The sequence below is a fragment of the Chiloscyllium plagiosum genome, unplaced genomic scaffold, assembly GCF_037043375.1.
Source record: "Chiloscyllium plagiosum isolate Xiang-an unplaced genomic scaffold, Cpla_swu_hap1 HiC_scaffold_13, whole genome shotgun sequence".
Lineage (NCBI taxonomy): Eukaryota > Metazoa > Chordata > Chondrichthyes > Orectolobiformes > Hemiscylliidae > Chiloscyllium > Chiloscyllium plagiosum.
The window spans coordinates 28,670,561-28,687,353 of NW_028270151.1; the positions used below are offsets into that span (position 1 = coordinate 28,670,561).

The 16,793-nt window shown below is 41.0% G+C and overlaps 1 protein-coding gene across 11 annotated transcripts in view; it reads right to left on the reverse strand.

The window, feature by feature from the left end:
* lpp (LIM domain containing preferred translocation partner in lipoma) overlaps window positions 1–16,793 on the reverse strand; it is a 396,217-nt gene that overhangs the window by 113,108 nt on the left and 266,316 nt on the right. For all 11 annotated transcript variants that reach the window (XR_015759138.1, XM_087993414.1, XM_087993419.1 and 8 more), the window contains one exon: window positions 938–1,054. Coding sequence is in view for 10 of the 11 variants with exons in the window: in XM_087993414.1 (XP_087849540.1) it covers window positions 938–1,054 (117 nt within the window). In the remaining variant the exon portion in view is untranslated. The remainder of the gene's footprint in view (window positions 1–937; window positions 1,055–16,793) is intronic.

Consider the following 16,793-nt stretch of genomic DNA (forward strand, 5'->3'; position numbering starts at 1 on the left):
TACACAGGCTCTGGGGACTCAGGAGATAAGTTATTCACCTTGGTATTCCTAAGCTTTGACTTGCTCTTGTAGCCCACTGTGTTTATGTGTTAAGTCCAATTGAGTTCCTGGTCAACGTTAATGCCAAGGATGTTGATAGTGTGGGTTTCAGTGAGGGTAACACCACTGAATGTCAAGGGACAGCGATTAGATCATCTCTTATTGAAGATGGTCACTGCCTGGCATTTCTATGGTGTGACTGTTACTCTGCATCTATTCTATGCATCAGTTCCTCAATTTAGTTCTTTTCCAGTTGGGCTGTTAACCTAACTATAAATTAGTCACAAGGTTTTATCTGATGTGAATTATTCCAATCCCAAGTGACAGATTTGTTTAGTGCCTGAGCTTAAATATTCTGGTGACAACTACTGACTGGTCTTACACAAGAGGATAAATATTACGAACATCTGGGAAATGGGCATAATGAGTCAACTTTTGCGTGAACATTGCAATAATGGAAGGTGCTGGAATCTTCATCTAGTGAGAGTCACCACCATCAAGCAAGGGGATATGAAAAATCAGAATTATTTCTTGACTTATAGTGGGTTACTTTTAGTCCCATTGGAATTAATTTTGAGAAATGCTGTTGTTTGAAACAGAGAGTGACCTGTTGTCCTCGATTCAGGGCTGCACTCATTCAACTAGGCTCCTCTTTACCAAGCTGCACGACCTGGTTGCAAGGCTGGTTTCTCATCAAACCCTTGATTATAGCAAAATTCTATTGTTCTTCTGAAGCGATAATTGTTGATATGGCAGGAGAAGAAATTGTGGTAAAATTCACTGCCTGCATGTTTTCACCGAAAGCCCACCATGAATGATAATGCACCATGTGTCTGGTAACACAAAGGCACTTCTTATCTGATTTGATTCCAACCATCACCAATAGCCCATTCCTTACCTGTCGAGGGCGAGGCTGATAGGGTGAGCTGCTCTCCAGATCGGCCAAGATACTGGTCAATGAATCAATCTCTGCATCCAGACTCGATCGCCTTTCATCCAGGGTCTTCTTCCCTGTCTAGAAAAGGGACATGACTGGACAGTCAGCTTGTGGTCAACAGGTTCCTTGATTTTCAACACCCTGCAGTCTGTGCCTAGACCATGAACTAAAATCTCACTGTCATTCCTGCTGACTATAGGAATAGGAACTGCAGTTCAGCAAACCTTTTCCACCATTCAATCCATTCATGGAGTAATAGATTTTAAATCCGATTATCATCAAATGTTGTTTCATATCTTTTAATGGCATTAAACAATGAGATTTATTTGTTCACAGTTAAAGTCCCTATCGATTCTCAGTATCCACTGATGTGTGTATGATGTGTGTATCCAGATTGCTATCATCCTTGTTTGAAGGAATATTTCCTGATTTCATTCCTGAATACCTAACTCCAATTCTAACAACACTGTTCAAATCTCCTTCATTAGCCTCAGCCGAGTGGACATCAGCTGCATTGAGTCGAAGGAAATGAAACAGAAAGATCACCTTTTATAAAACTTCCCTGCACTGATCCCATATCCACACTGCTTTTCAGAGTAGCAGAAGGAATTCCTAAAGTACACTGTCCAGACTCAATTCCATTGGCAGTTGTTCCCTAAAGGACCCAAAATCCTCCTAAGATTTTCACCACCCAAGTACTCTTGCCTGATCTCTCTTTTCAAATTAGATTTTGAGGAACTAGAAGAAAGACACTGTCTTCAGAAATATGGTCACTATTTTCTGGGTATCTTCAAGAACGAGTCACTATTTGCTGGGTGCCTATTGTTGCATAGTCAATATTTGCTGTGGGTCTTCAGGAATGGGGCTACTATTTGGAGTGGTCCAAGAGAGAATTACAGAATTGGACAACTGTTACAGTTCAGAAACAAGACATGACTGTGCTGGCTCTGAATGAACAATTCCCTTAGTTTTATTCTCCTGACTTACCCCTAAACCTGAACATTCTTCCTTTTCAAATAACCATCTAATCCCCTTTAGAACAACTGGATTGCATCTGCATACACCTGGACAATGCATTCCAGACTTTAACCACTCGCTGTGTGACAAACATTTTCTTATCACTTTTGTTTATTTTATTAGTTACTTTAAAGCTGTGCCCTGTTTATCTCAATCGCTTCATGAGTGGAAATATGTTTTCTCCATATACTCTGCTCAGACCTATCATGTGTTTGAATACCTCAATTAGATCTCCTCTCAACTATATGAAATAGCACAGTGCCAGCTTTTCCAGTTGATTCATGGAACTGAAGCTCCTCATCCCTGGAACCATTGCAAGAATCTCTTCTGCACTCTCTCTGATGCATTCACATTCTTTCAAAAGTGTTGCATACACAGAACCAGAAGTGATACTCTCGTTGAGAATGAAATTGTGTCTTATCTAAATTCAACATAATCCCCGTAGTCTTGTGCTCTTTTCATCTACATGCTGAGGACGTTGTAAGCTTTAGCAGCTGTTCTTAAAATGTTCTGCAATGTTTATGATTTGTGCACAGAAACACCCCCGTACACTCTTCAGTTGTGTTGCCTCTCTCCAAATTCTTTCTACCAAGATGTGTCAATGCATTTAACTTTGTCTGCCATCTATCTACCTAACCAACAAACATGTCTACAACTTTCTGAGATTCTACACTGTCCTCCTTACAGTTCATAATGCTTCCAAATATCATATTTCATGAAAGGAAGCAGCCCAAATTACGATGCCTGGTAAACTCCACCACAAACCCTTCCTCAGACCCCCACCTTTGGGCCAGATAGGTAAACAACTCAGGTTATAGATGGCAGACAGCAAAGTGGAGTTAAGACCACAACCAGATTATGATTTACAGAAAGCCTGTCTATGTTTGAAGGGGTAAACAACACTCTCTTGTTCCTAAATCCATGTTCCTATGACCATTTAATGATGCAACTCTCACTCAATACGAAGCCTCCAACTCTAGTGGTGCATTTCCTCAATACTGACCTCCAATTGCACAGCATATCCTCAGTACTGACCGTCTGACAGTGCAGCACTCCCTCAGTACTGACCGTCTGACAGTGCAGCACTCCCTCAGTACTGACCGTCTGACAGTGCAGCACTCCCTCAGTACTGACCGTCTGACAGTACAACACTCCCTCAGTACTGACATCTGTCAGTGCAGCTCTCTCTTAGTGCAACTCTGTAAATATCCAGTTAGACTCTGCGTTCTAGTCTGTGAATTTCTGAGCCTGTTATTAATTTAACAATAATTACTTGTTAACATAAATATTTGGAATCATTTTGTACAGCAACACTTCTAACCTTGTGAACATTTTGCTGTCTTACACATGTATACGATTCATTTGCATGATAAATGTATACATAGCTGACAATACATATTACATGTAGTGTATACACATGATACATGTGTGTGCAACACATATTCATCACACATTTACCTCGTGTCTGTACACAATATATGTGCCTTGTATAATGCCGAACATTGAGATATAATGCCCTTCTGTAATCTACTCAGAAGCAGATCACTCTTGTGGGAATAATGAGCGTAGCCAACCTGAACATTGTTTCCTCCTCTTTAACAGGGTAACATAAAGATGTAAATAATTAAGGGAACTGAAAGCTGAGTTGGCAAAGTAAGGGGGCAAGGTTTCTGACTGTAGAGAACTGGTGCAATCATCAACTACAGTCAATGCGAATGTGGAGAAAAATGTGACATAAATCCAAAACAATACTACTCACAGAAGTAACAGTGCCGCAAAATGTCATTTAACACTATTAACGATTCTGCTTAGGCACACACATCAGCCTTACCTTCCAGAGACTCCACATCTAAATGGAATGATTGTGACCCTAAGAAGATTTATATTAAATGTTATGCTGATGAAGGGATGAGTACAATAATATTGCTTGTTATATTATGGTGCGAAGGGAATGAGAGGGACAGTGGGATTAAGTTGGGTGTGATATTATGGGGATCAGGAGCAGACCAGTGTGAAAAAGGCAATGAAACTGAAAGATACAAAGTGGAAACAGAGAGCCATTCAAGCTGTCAGAGCTAAAGTGTGACATCACAGGAATATTAGTGGTTGATTGGTCAAGTGGTTTAAAACAGGAGAAGTTATTACATCAGAAGAATACAGTTACACAATTCAATTTTAAAATATTCAACAGCCAAGCTAATTAAATGGAATAAAGATGGCTGGGTAGGGGGTGTATTGCAGCTGGAGTATGTGATAGCTGGTGGACATCAGTGCAATCCATACTGTAGATATGGTCACCAAGTGTTGACTGTTCAAGGAACATTTCAGTGTTGAGTGTTTTAGGAGATAGTTCTGCCCCATAGATTAATTACATCAAATCTGGTCTATCATTGATGCAGAGGGATGTAACATAGGTTTTAAAATGCAGAATTTAACTTTGGAAGAATCTCGGGCAGTGCTCTTGTCCAGTAGGTAAAAAGATTCTTGCTCCAAATGTGATTAAGGATACAGATTGCAGGTAATGAGTCAAAGTGGGATTAGATTAAGGATATGGGGCCACTTACTGTCTTCCCAAGCCTCACACAGAAACAGAATGCATTGTATCTTTCTTGCAGGATAATAGCTATCCTGATCAGATCACTGTTTGCTGTGTATCATGCAAATTCTCTTATGGGACATTGGCTATCACTTTGGGACTTGGAAAGTGCCCAGTTTATCACAAATTATACTGGAAAGCTAAGTATCTGAAAAATTTAAACAACCAATTAGAAATATGTTTCATGCAGCTACTTTGCAGTAGGGAGCGGTATTTTTCCATTAACAGGATACTGCACCGGCCCAAAAAGACATTACTTACCACACAGAGAGACATAGTGTCTAAATATCACGGCCAATGCAATATCAAGTATGCAGGCTATATATCCCAGCAATTGGCTGATCAAATCAAACAAAATGTTCTTTGTAAAAGACAGAATACAAACTATACTCAACCAGGGCCTCGCTTGCATAAACCAAAAGAAAATGTCTACTATTAGATCTAGTTCTGCGATTGGCAGCATTTGCTCAACACGTCTGAATGTGCTAATAAACACATGAACAACCATGCTAAGAAGTGATTCATGTACGCTTGCTATAAGACAGAAACATTCATATACAGGGATTTATGATCTGCAAACAAAGGAATATGTTCAAGCTTTGTGCCTTTTTCAAATTATTCGCAAGCTTGGCGAACCTGCAGTTTGCTGTTGCTTTCTCTTGAACAGCATTTTTACAAGTCAAATTTAATATACTTTTCTCCTGTAACATAAGTTATGATTGTTTGAAATTTCTCATTATTCCATTTGTCCTTTATGTCATTCTGTTCAGCAATATTCAGTGATTTCAATGATATTCAGGTGATAGAAAGCATTATTAAAGGTGCTTTGGCTGAAAAACCTTTGGCTCTTCTAGAGGTAGTGAATATGCAATTCAATTTGGTAAAAATCTTCGGTGATATCCTACAACACCCTATCGTTTTTTGTTTTTTTTTTGCCTTCCCCATGTCTTGAAGGGATGAGTTATGTTTCTATTCTCAAGGCTTATGGAACCTTTTTCAAAATTGAAGAATTTTGGAAAGTCAACACCAAAACATCCACTACCTCATCAGCAACCTCTGTTAAGACCCGAGGATGAAGGCAAGATGGACCTGGAGACTTATCACCCTGCAGCTCCATCAGTTTGCTTGTTATCACTTCCCTGGTGAGTGTAATTTCACTAAGTTCCTCTCTTCTTCCCACTTCCAAATATCCACCTGCACTGGTTTTTGTATCCTCTGTTAAAGACAGAAGTAAATATTTGTTTGTTTCAGCTGACATTTCCTCATTATCCCCTCATTCTCACAAGAACCAACACTCATTTTATTTTCAATTTTTAAAAAATACCTGTAGAAATGCTTTTGATCCATTTTCTCATTTTGGCGAGCTTCTTGTCATATTCTAATTTCAGATTAACCTTTTAGTCATTCTCTACTGTTCTTTATATTCTGACCAATCATCAAAACTGACACTCGTTTTGGCAGTTATATGACTTTTTCTTAAGTTTGATTTTGTGTTATTTATTCACAGAACAAGGGCGTTGGTGGTAGTGCAAGCATTTATTGCCCATTCATAATTGCTCAGAGGGCACTTAATAATCAACCACATTGCTGCGGTTCTGTAGTCACATGTAGGCCAGACCGGGTAAGGATGGCAGTTTCCTTCTTAAAGATGATTAGTAAGTTTGTGAGAAGATTTGTAGCTCGGGCACTCGTTGTTGTGGTTCTGCTCGCCGAGCTGGAAATTTGTGTTGCAGACGTTTCGTCCCCTGTCTGGGTGACGTCCTCAGTGCTTGGGAGCCTCCTGTGAAGCGCTTCTGTGATCTTTCCTCCGGCATTTGTAGTGGTTTGAATCTGCCGATTCCGGTTGTCAGTTCTAGCTGTCCGTTGCAGTGGTCAGTATATTGGGTCCAAGTCGAGGTGCTGATTGATTGAATCTGTGGTTGAGTGCCATGCCTCTAGGAATTCCCTGTCATCTGCGTGTGTGGCGTTTCGTGGCTATGAAACAATGTGACCAACTATCCTTAGTAGCCACACACGCAGATGACAAGCAACATGAGTTCGACTGGGACCACACTACTATTATAGGACAAGCCAAACAGAGAACAGCCAGGGAATTCCTAGAGGCATGGCACTCAACCACAGATTCAATCAATAAGCACATCGACCTGGACCCAATATACTGACCACTGCAACGGACAGCTGAAACTGACAACCGGAAGCGGCAGATTCAAACCACTACAAATGCCGGAGGAAAGATCACAGAAGCGCTTCACAGGAGGCTCCCAAGCACTGAGGATGTCACCTAGACAGGGGACGAAACGTCTGCAACACAAATTCCCAGCTCGGCGAACAGAACCACAACGAAGATTAGTGAACCAATTGGATTTTCCCAACAATCGACAATGGATTCACTAGACCTTTAATTGTGAATTTTTTAAATTGAATTCATGTTCCACTAACTGCTATGGTGAGATTTAAACCAGGTACCCAGAACATTATCTGGGTCTCTGGATTAATATTCCAGTAATAATACCATTGGATCATTGCCTCCCCAGATTCATTCCCTAAGTTATTTTGAGAACTACAGGTGATGCATGCTCCATTTAAAATTTTTATTTAGGAATACACTGCACTTCTTCTGAGACTTCTGAAAAAGCCCTTAAGTGACTGTCATTGTGTCTGTGCTGATCTATCCCCTAGGCTAGGACACCAGTGCATTTCAGATAGCTCAGCTTCCATTTCCATATTGTTGTCCTTATTTAAAAATTAAAATGTTTGTTTTAGGCCTAATCATCTGCCCTTAAAACTGGATATAAAATTCAATCATATTGTGGTCACTGCTACCTAAGGATGTCTTAACTCTGAAGTCATTAATTAATCCTGTCACATCATACAACATCAAATGCAACATATCCTGTTCTCTGTTTGTTTCAAAAATGTACTATTTGAAGAACCTATCTCATAAATAGTCTGAGCTCCTAAACCAGGCTACTACTGTTAATCTAATATTTTCCATGTATATGCAGATTGAGACACCTATAATTGTTGCCATCCATTTATTGCAAGTACCCAGTATTTCTTCTTCTATACAGGTAGACCCTCAGTTGTAAACAGATTCCATTCTGGAATCTGGTTGCAAGTTGATTTGTTCCCAAGTTGGAATACAATGCAGGATCATATAAAGTAGTGGTTTTTACGTCCAGGAAATATTCATATGTCAGATCTTTAAAATTACACCTCTGTATAGGATTGTGTTCGTAAGTAAGAGAGCTCCTAGGCTGGACGTTCATAAATCAGGGACACCCCTGTTCTTTGGTTACAACTTGGTTACTTCTTTCCCATTGTGACTTCTTTCCGCTGCTATTCATCATCCCATCCTATTTTTAACCAATAACCTTATTAAATGGCCTTGAATCACACCAGACCTTCATTCCTTAGCTGAATTCTCGCCCAGATACCAGTGCTGGGAAGCTGAGAGCACAGTCTGTTCCGCCCAAGGATGTTTTTATATTAGAGCCAGGTAAAAAGCTTCTAATGAATAAGAGCAACAGTTAAACAGCTGGATCAGAATCAAAAGCACGCTCTAGATGTTCAGACGAGGTAAAATGATTGAGCAACTGGCAAACTGAAAGCTAACCAACTGCATCCTCTGTTTTTTGTAGTTATAAGTCTGAAAGAGCACAGGCAACTATAGCAAAGTTGTTTGAACAGACAGATCTGGTACAAGTTTATTAAATGTAGCTAATTAAATGAAACGGCAGAAACGATAATTTATACATTTACTACAAAAATAACAAATCTGAGGGGGAAACTTTGAGCTGAAACTTTAACTCCATTACTCTCCACAGAAATTCTCTGACCTGCTGTGCATTTGCTGTTTTTTATTTCAGATTACCAACATCTGCAGTATTTTGGTTAAAACAACAACAATTAACCTTAATATATTTTCTTCAACATTGCAGAACTTCCAAGTCGCTTCACAGAGTTGTGATCAAACCAAAGTTGACTCCAAGCCACAGACATGGAGGCAACCAAATGTTCTTTTTAAGGAGGTTCTTTTTAATGAGTGAGTTAAAGGAGCAGCAAGAACTGGAGAGGTTAACGGAGGTAATTTCTGAATTCTGGGTGTAGGTAGCCGAATGCATAGTTATCAATGATGGAACTAAGGCAATGAGGATGTAACAAAAGTTACGCAGTGTGGGAATGCTGGAGGGGGTCACAGAAGTAGTGAGTGGTACAACGATGGATGAGGTTACAAACATAGTGAGGTGTGATACCATGAAAGGCTGATTGATTGAGGTGTTGCATGAATAATGAATTAGTTAATGATGACTTAAAGTTAACTGTCAAGTTTTATTTAAATTTAAAAGGAAGGATGATTGACTCTGATTGGTCAAGGCATTGTCCTGAGAAATGAACCAGCGAATAGCTATCACTTATTTTGTTGAATTGAAACAGGCATAGTGCATTTTCATGTTCCTTCTGTCTACAAAGAACACATAAGTATGACATGCTGTGACCCTGACTGATAATCTTAAATTGTTTGTCAGCATCATTTTTCACATATTCTGAATTATCGAACAAATCTTGTCCAAATGTAATCACATCTAATGTAAGATACAGTTTTGCGAGTGCTTGTGGGTGTAGTCAGTACTTTGCTTTTTGCAACAGATGAAGAAATATGTTGTTGATATGATCTACCAGTCTTCGCATAACAGAGGCATTGAAATTCATAAACCACATTATTAATTTACGTGACAAGCAGAACATCTTTTTGTCAGCAGTACCCTGTTAGTAGTGAACATCCCTTGTGTTGCTGTTGCATACTGGCAGCATGAAGCAGCTTGCTTCACCTGCTGACCACAAGTTAAGATACCTTACCCCTCCAAGGTAATGCAAGGTAGACTGGGCACTGCTGAGAAACAAGAGTTCCTGCCTTGGGGCCCACCATGAGTTTGCTCCCCAAGATATAGCAAGAAATGATATGGTCAGGGTTGCCAATAATCCACGGAATAACTTTGATGCATCCTATTGAGCATCGAATTTACACAATGAACAAATGACTCTGGGCTATTTAAGGGGTTGCCAATAAAGCCAATCCCATTAGCACATACAACCGTAGGATACAAAGAAATAAAAAGCCACGTGGAGGCCAGACAAGGTAAAGGTGGCAGACTTCCTCTGCGAAATGAGATCTTTTAACTAGATGAGTTTTTATGACAACTAACAATGGTTGTAATGAATACCATATGGTAACTTTTAATTCCAGGTTTATTCATTGGATTTAAATTTACTGTAGTGGGCTTTGGAATTATTTCCCCACAGTTAAAACCAAAAAAATGCAGATGCTGTAAATCCCCACTGTTTCTGGATTACTAGCCCAGTAACATCATCTTCGCCTTCTTCCAGTGGAAAACCTGACCAGGCCTCTGCCTTTCAAAGCACTGGGTTTTCCATCCTGCAGTAGTTATAAAGGGTATCAAGTTGTGACAGAGCTCCTCAACAGCCAGAAAGCAGAAACATCCCTGTCTGTTTTCCGATGCTGAGTTTGTGCATTACTGAATGCACGAACTGTTGAGGCGAAACAAGATAATATTCATTTAGTTCGACGACTGCTTTGCTTTGATGAACAACTTGCATTTGTCCTCTCAAGATACCCAAAAGCCAAAGAAAACCATTTTAAAAGTGTCAGCACATTTTTAATGTCAAACAAGAATGGACAGAGAGAGATATGTAGAAGAAATTCAGTCTTGTGGTGAGGGGGGAGTCAGGGAAGTTTTTGGAAGCCAGGAGTTTGTTGTTTCCTGTTCTCTGAAACATCTACATTTCCAACTTCTTACATTCTGCATGATGAATCAAAGCGAAGGAAACCAATGCATTAATCAGATCCACAGAATGCAAACATAACAGTTGGAAAAGGGAGAGAGAATGAGGGAAATTGGAAAGATATCAGACTATTAGAACGATGAGAGTGAGGATACACCTCATGAAGGAGCAGAATTGGGTTGGTTCATCGGATATTAAATATTTCTAAATGCAGCAACACTAACAAGTGAAAAAAAATCCAAGAAAGTAATAGAAAAACCACAGGAAACTGTGTGACATTTTTAGGAGCTGTATTAAGAAACCGAACTGGGATATCCCTGCCTCACAAAACTATGTGCAGACAGCAGGCGCTTGTGCCAAAATCCAGTTCCTCTAATTACTGCTTAAAAGGCAGGCTTTGGCAAATTAATTATTTTAGAAACTATACTCCCAATGATCAAGTTTCAAAATGTTTTTAAAAGGAAATAATTTGGAGAATTTCACTAGTCAACTCAATCAGTTCTATCCACTCAACAACAGACTGACATAAGGAGCAAAATAATCGTTGTTAAATTGAACAGTATCAACATAACCACTATCCCAACATTACTGATTCCTGTGTTACTGTTGTTGACCATGTCATCTTGGTACCTGACCTCACTGACCCCTAATACCTCTGGCCCAAACACTATGCCTACAGACCATTAACATCCCTTCTACTGGAAATAAATATCACTGACCCCAGGCAACATTAGTGACCCCAAAACTGACTCTGACTACACTTCAATGACCCTCACATCTTTAAGCCTCAACTAAGTTGTTAGTGACCCCCAACACTGACCATAACATATTGAGCTCTAACTGCACTTTCAATGATCCCCAAAACACTGACCTCTAACACCATTAAGCCTTAACTACGCTATCAGTGATCCCAACAACACTGATCCCTAACATCACTGAGCCCTAACTATGTGGTCAATGACCCCTCCAATATCACTGACCCATAATGGAATTTGTTCCCTAGTCTTTAGAGCACAAAGAACCAGAGTCCATGTTTGAGGTCAGGAGTGGATTGGCTGCAAATTTGGTTAGTGGTTAGTGCTGTGCCCTACTCATCGGAGAAGGGAGAGAAGTTATAGTATTGATCCTCTCCCTTTCATTTTCAAATCATTCGTGCATTGTGAGTTTTGCTGGCTAGGCCACCATTATTGTCCATCCTAATCCCCCTTGAGAAGGTAGTGCAGTATATACACCCACAGAGATGTTAATGAGGGGGTTCCAGGAAGAAAAGTAGGAATTTGCAGCACCATGGAGACTAGAACTAATTGAATTTGCTCTTTCAGCAAGTCTTTATAACACATTCCTATCCTCCAGAATTCAGTCAATAATTTACTTGATAAGTGTAACCACACCTGCTGGCCAGACTAAGGAAGGTCCATAGAAATATCAAAAAGGTTGTAAATTCCATTTTTCCCAAAAGGGCTATAATCCCTAAACGATGGTCCCACAGGCATGCAGTATTACAAAGAACTGGTAGCAGATGTGAAGGGATGCAGCCTCAGTTTCTGAGTATTACAGTCAGAACAAGCTAATACTGTCCCTGCTTATCTCACAAAGATGGAAATAAGCAGAGCCAAAAGAAACCTCACAACCATGACCAATCTGTTTTGGAAAAGCTGCTGGTTGACCAGGAATCCCAAGTAAACTTTTGGTATAAGCATTCAATTGTGCATAAGATTCTTTAAGGGAGTACAGCCAGATCCTGGTCAAGGAGCTGAATATATATAGCTGGGTAATGAACATAGGGTTCTTACTGCTGGATTACAATCAACTCTCTTTCAAAGCACATGACCAAAACATCAACTTTCGAGCAGAATTACAGCCAGTTCACTAACATGATCCAGCCATGTGAGTTGGGACAGTAAACCGGTCGGCAGTGAGATGCCAAGCTCACGACTTACTCATGGCTACTCAGAATAACTTAAAACGCTTTGTTAATTTTCTCTCCTCTTATATGAAGATGCTGAGTCACAATAAGGAACAATTCTCCCCATAATACAATTGAACAGAGACAAAATGTAGAATGTCCCATCAAACACTTCTACAATAGGTGCTGCACAGGATGAGATACACAGTAATGTACCCTGCACACTATCCCCGTTAAGAATTAAAATTGTGTTTTATTGTGACTTGTTCTCAAGTACTCAGATGCAGAAGTACAGTGAAAAGTGTACAAAGTCACCATTCGCCAGTATCATCTTAGGTACATAGGTACCTAGGTACACAATCTTTGCATAAAGTGGAAAAATAAAGAAATAAAGTTAAAAGTTTAACATACAGAGTTTAGCCATGGGCCTGGATCTGGTCTGTTGCACTATGACACAGAAACCAACAGCAGCATGAAGCCAACCTCGAGTCCCTTCAGCATGCTACTGCTGCAGAACCGTAAAGCCATCTTCTCTTGACCGACAACACCACTGACATGTGACCGTGTTGGGCCAATCCAATGCAGCTGCTGCTGAGGTTGCCGGGTCCTGCACCGGGAACTAGGCCCAAACCCGACTCTCTCTGCCACTGTCAGGAACACAAACCCAACTCCCTCCACCACTGTCAGAAACACAAACCCAACTCCCTCCGCCACTGTCAGAAACACAAACCCAACTCCCTCCGCCACTGTCAGGAACACAAACCCAACTCCCTCCGCCACTGTCAGAAACACAAACCCAACTCCCTCCGCCACTGTCAGGTACACAAATTCAACTCCCTCTGCCACTGTCAGGAACACAAACCCAACTCCCTCCGCCACTGTCAGGAACACAAGCCCAACTCCCTCCGCCACTGTCAGGAACACAAACCCAACTCCCTCCGCCACTGTCAGGAACACAAACCCGACTCCTTCTGCCACTGTCAGGAACATAAACCCAACTCCCTCCACCACTGTCAGGAACACACTGGTCACCACAATGCTGTCTAAGCTGTAAAGTAACAAAAAAAGTAGAGACAGAATGAAGTTAAAAATGGATGGAGCAGACGAGATCTAGGATCAGTAATATGCACGCTGCACTGCTACTCTGTCGCCATCTTGACTGGTTTCAATTAGAGTCCGCGCTGGGCCTCAACCTACCACCCCCAATACTGTCCAAGGATGACAGTTAAGTAGAAAAGAGAAGAAAAAGAAAATAGAAAAAATATTAAATGGAAGGAGTGGATGAGCTTCAGCTCAGAAGTTTTAGTCTGCCACCATCTTGAAATCCCATACTATCCGGATGGGTCTTATTGAGGGTTTGCAGCCCTCATGAAGTGTTACAAACACTCCCTGGACAGCTACTGCAGGAGATTCGATACAGAGTAAAACTCCCTCTGTGCTCCCTCCAGGACAGATTCAGCACAAGGTTAGATACTGAATAAAGCTTGTGCTACACTGTAACTAAAGCAAACTACTACAGATACTGGTGTTCTGAAATTAAAAAAAAGTGTTGGAGAAACTCTGCAACTCCTGGAGCACCTATGGAGGCAAAAACAAAGTCAATATTTTGAATCCAATATGAATTGTCCTCAGGTCTCTGAATGTTACATACACAGTTCCTTCGCGTGTCTTATTCAGTGGAGGGTAAGTACTATCTGAAGACTGTGGTGGGAGTAATTTTTGTCCCATTAGTTTAGGACCACTTTGTTTCGAGACTCGGTGTAGTAGACACGAGAAATAAGAAAAGATTAGACTACAAAACAGACAGGATAGATTAAGAGTCATAGAGATGTTCAGCACAGAAACAGACCCATTGGTCCAATTCGCCCATGCCAACCAGATACCCTAACCTAATCTAATTCCATTTGCCAGCACTTGGCCTATATCCCACCAAACTCTTCCTATTCATATCCCCATCTGGATGCCTTTTAAATGCTGCAATTGTACCAGCCTTCACCACTTCCTCTGGCAGCCCATTCCATACCTGTACCACCCTCTGTGTGAAAACGTTGTCCCTTAGGTCTCTTTTATATCTTTCCCCTCTCACCCTAAACCTATGCCCTCTAGTTCTGGACTCACCCCTCCCCAGGGAAAATACCTTCTCTACTTACCCTATCCATGCCCCTCATGAATTTATAAACATCTATAATGTCACCCCTCAGTCTCCGACACTGCAGGGAAAACAGCCCCAGCCAATTCAATGTCTCCCTATAGCTCAAATCCTCCAACCCTGGCAACATTCTTGTAAATCTTTCCTGAACCCTTTCAAGTTTCACAACATCCTTCCGATAGGAGGGTGACCAGAATTGCACACAATATTCCAACAGTGGCCTAACCAATGTCCTGTACAGCTGCAACATGACCTCCCACCTCCTGTATTCAATGCACTGACCAATAAAGGAAACATACCAAATACCTTCTTCACTATCCTATCTACTTTCAAAGAACTATGAACCTGCACTCCAAGGTCACCTTGTTCAGCAACACTCCCCAGGACTTTACCATTAAGTGTATAAGTCCTGCTCGGATTTGCTTTACCAAAATGCAGCACCTCACATTTAGCTAAATTAAACTTCATCTGCCACTCCTCAGCCGATTGGCCCATCTGATCAAGATCCCATTGTATTCTGAGGTAACTTTCTTCGATGTCCACTATACCTCCAATTTTGGTGTCATCTGCAAACTTACTAACTATAGTTCATATGTTCACATCCAAACTATTTATATAAATGACAAAAACCAGTGGGCCCAGCATTGATCCTTGTGGAAAACCACTGGTCCCAGGCCTCTGGTCTGAAAAACAACCCTCCACCACCACCCTCTGTCTTCTCCCCAGTTCTGTATTCTCTGCTTGGCAAGTCTCAGAGTTGGTTCATAATTTCACATTAAAGGTTTTAGAGTGAAGAGCTTCAGTTCTGAACATAGATTGGAGAAATTGGGACAGTTTTCTGTAGAAAGGAGAAGGTTAAGGGGAGATTTGATCAAGTTGTCCAAAATGATGAGAGACTTGGACAGAATTGCAAGGGAGAAACGGTCCCCTGGATGGAGGATACAAGAATAGGAGGGGGCAAAAAGAAGCCAAAGTAACATGAGAAAATGTTTTTCACACAGTGAGTGGTTCAGGTCGGGAATGCACTGCCAGCTGGTGGAGGTGGTTTCTATCGAAAAGAAATCAGACAGTTATTTGAAAAGGAAGAATGGGCAGCATGACAGGAAGAATGCTGGAGAATGGCACTGGGTGAAATTCTCAGTTGGGGAGCCAGCACAGACACTTTTGATGATTTGGCCTCCTCCTGCACTGTAATAATTCTGTGACTGTGCATTTTAAACATTACAGCTATTCCTTTCAGGAGCAGACATATAACACACTTCTGCACATAAAGGATGGCAGAGGTTTGGGACTGTCTTCACAAATGGTGATTTTAGCTGCATAGCTAATTTCAAAACTGGGATCAATTCAGTTACTCAAGCAAAGATATTAAATGTTAAAGGGCATTGGTGGGTTAGGTCATAGATCAACCATGGTACTACTGATGGGAAGATGAGGTAAGGGATTAAATGGTCTCTTCTTGTTGCTGTGCCTTTACGTGGATGTGTGTGTTGGCCGATGGAGTATGGGGTTGCATGAAAATAAAGTTCAGACACAGTATAGGGACAAGAAGATTATACATAGTCTGACTGAGGAGACCAGGTGCCATGGGATTGCAGTGCTGCCACTGAGACATTTAAGATATTATTGAATATTGCATTTATCAGCAACAAGATTAAATCTAAACAACCTATGGGAATTATTTGTCACCTTTGTCTGCAATCGATTTCTACTGGACTCTAATTGTCATCCACGAACACTGCATTGCTACTTCTCAACCTGATTTACCAAATTTTCCCAGCTACTTAAATGCAGCCTGTGTTCTGAGGTTTGTTATCCAATTAATGACTCACAATGTCGCATGACACAGTCACTGAACTGAGATGACTCAGAACGCAATGTGTTTTGTGTTGCTGTGTTTCGTCAATGGTGTCTAAGTGATCACATCTCATCCAGTTGTCAAGGCTCACAAGCCAATCATTGGATAAAATAGAGGCACAGAGATATACAGCATGGAAACAGACCCTTCGGTCCAACCTGTCCATGCCAACCAGGTATCCCAACCCAATCTAGTCCCACCCACCAGCACCTTGCCCATATCCCTCCAAACCCTTCCTACTCATATACCCATCCAAATGCCTCTTAAATGTTGCAATTGTACCAGCCTCCACCACATCCTCTGGCAGCTCATTCCATACACGCACCACCCTCTGCATGAAAAAGTTGCCCCGTAGGTCTCTTCTATATCTTTCCCCTCTCACCCTAAACCTATGCCCTCTAGTTCTGGACTCCCCGATCCCAGGGAAAAGATTTTGTCTATTTATCCTATCCATGCCCCTCATAATTTTGTAAACCTCTATAAAGT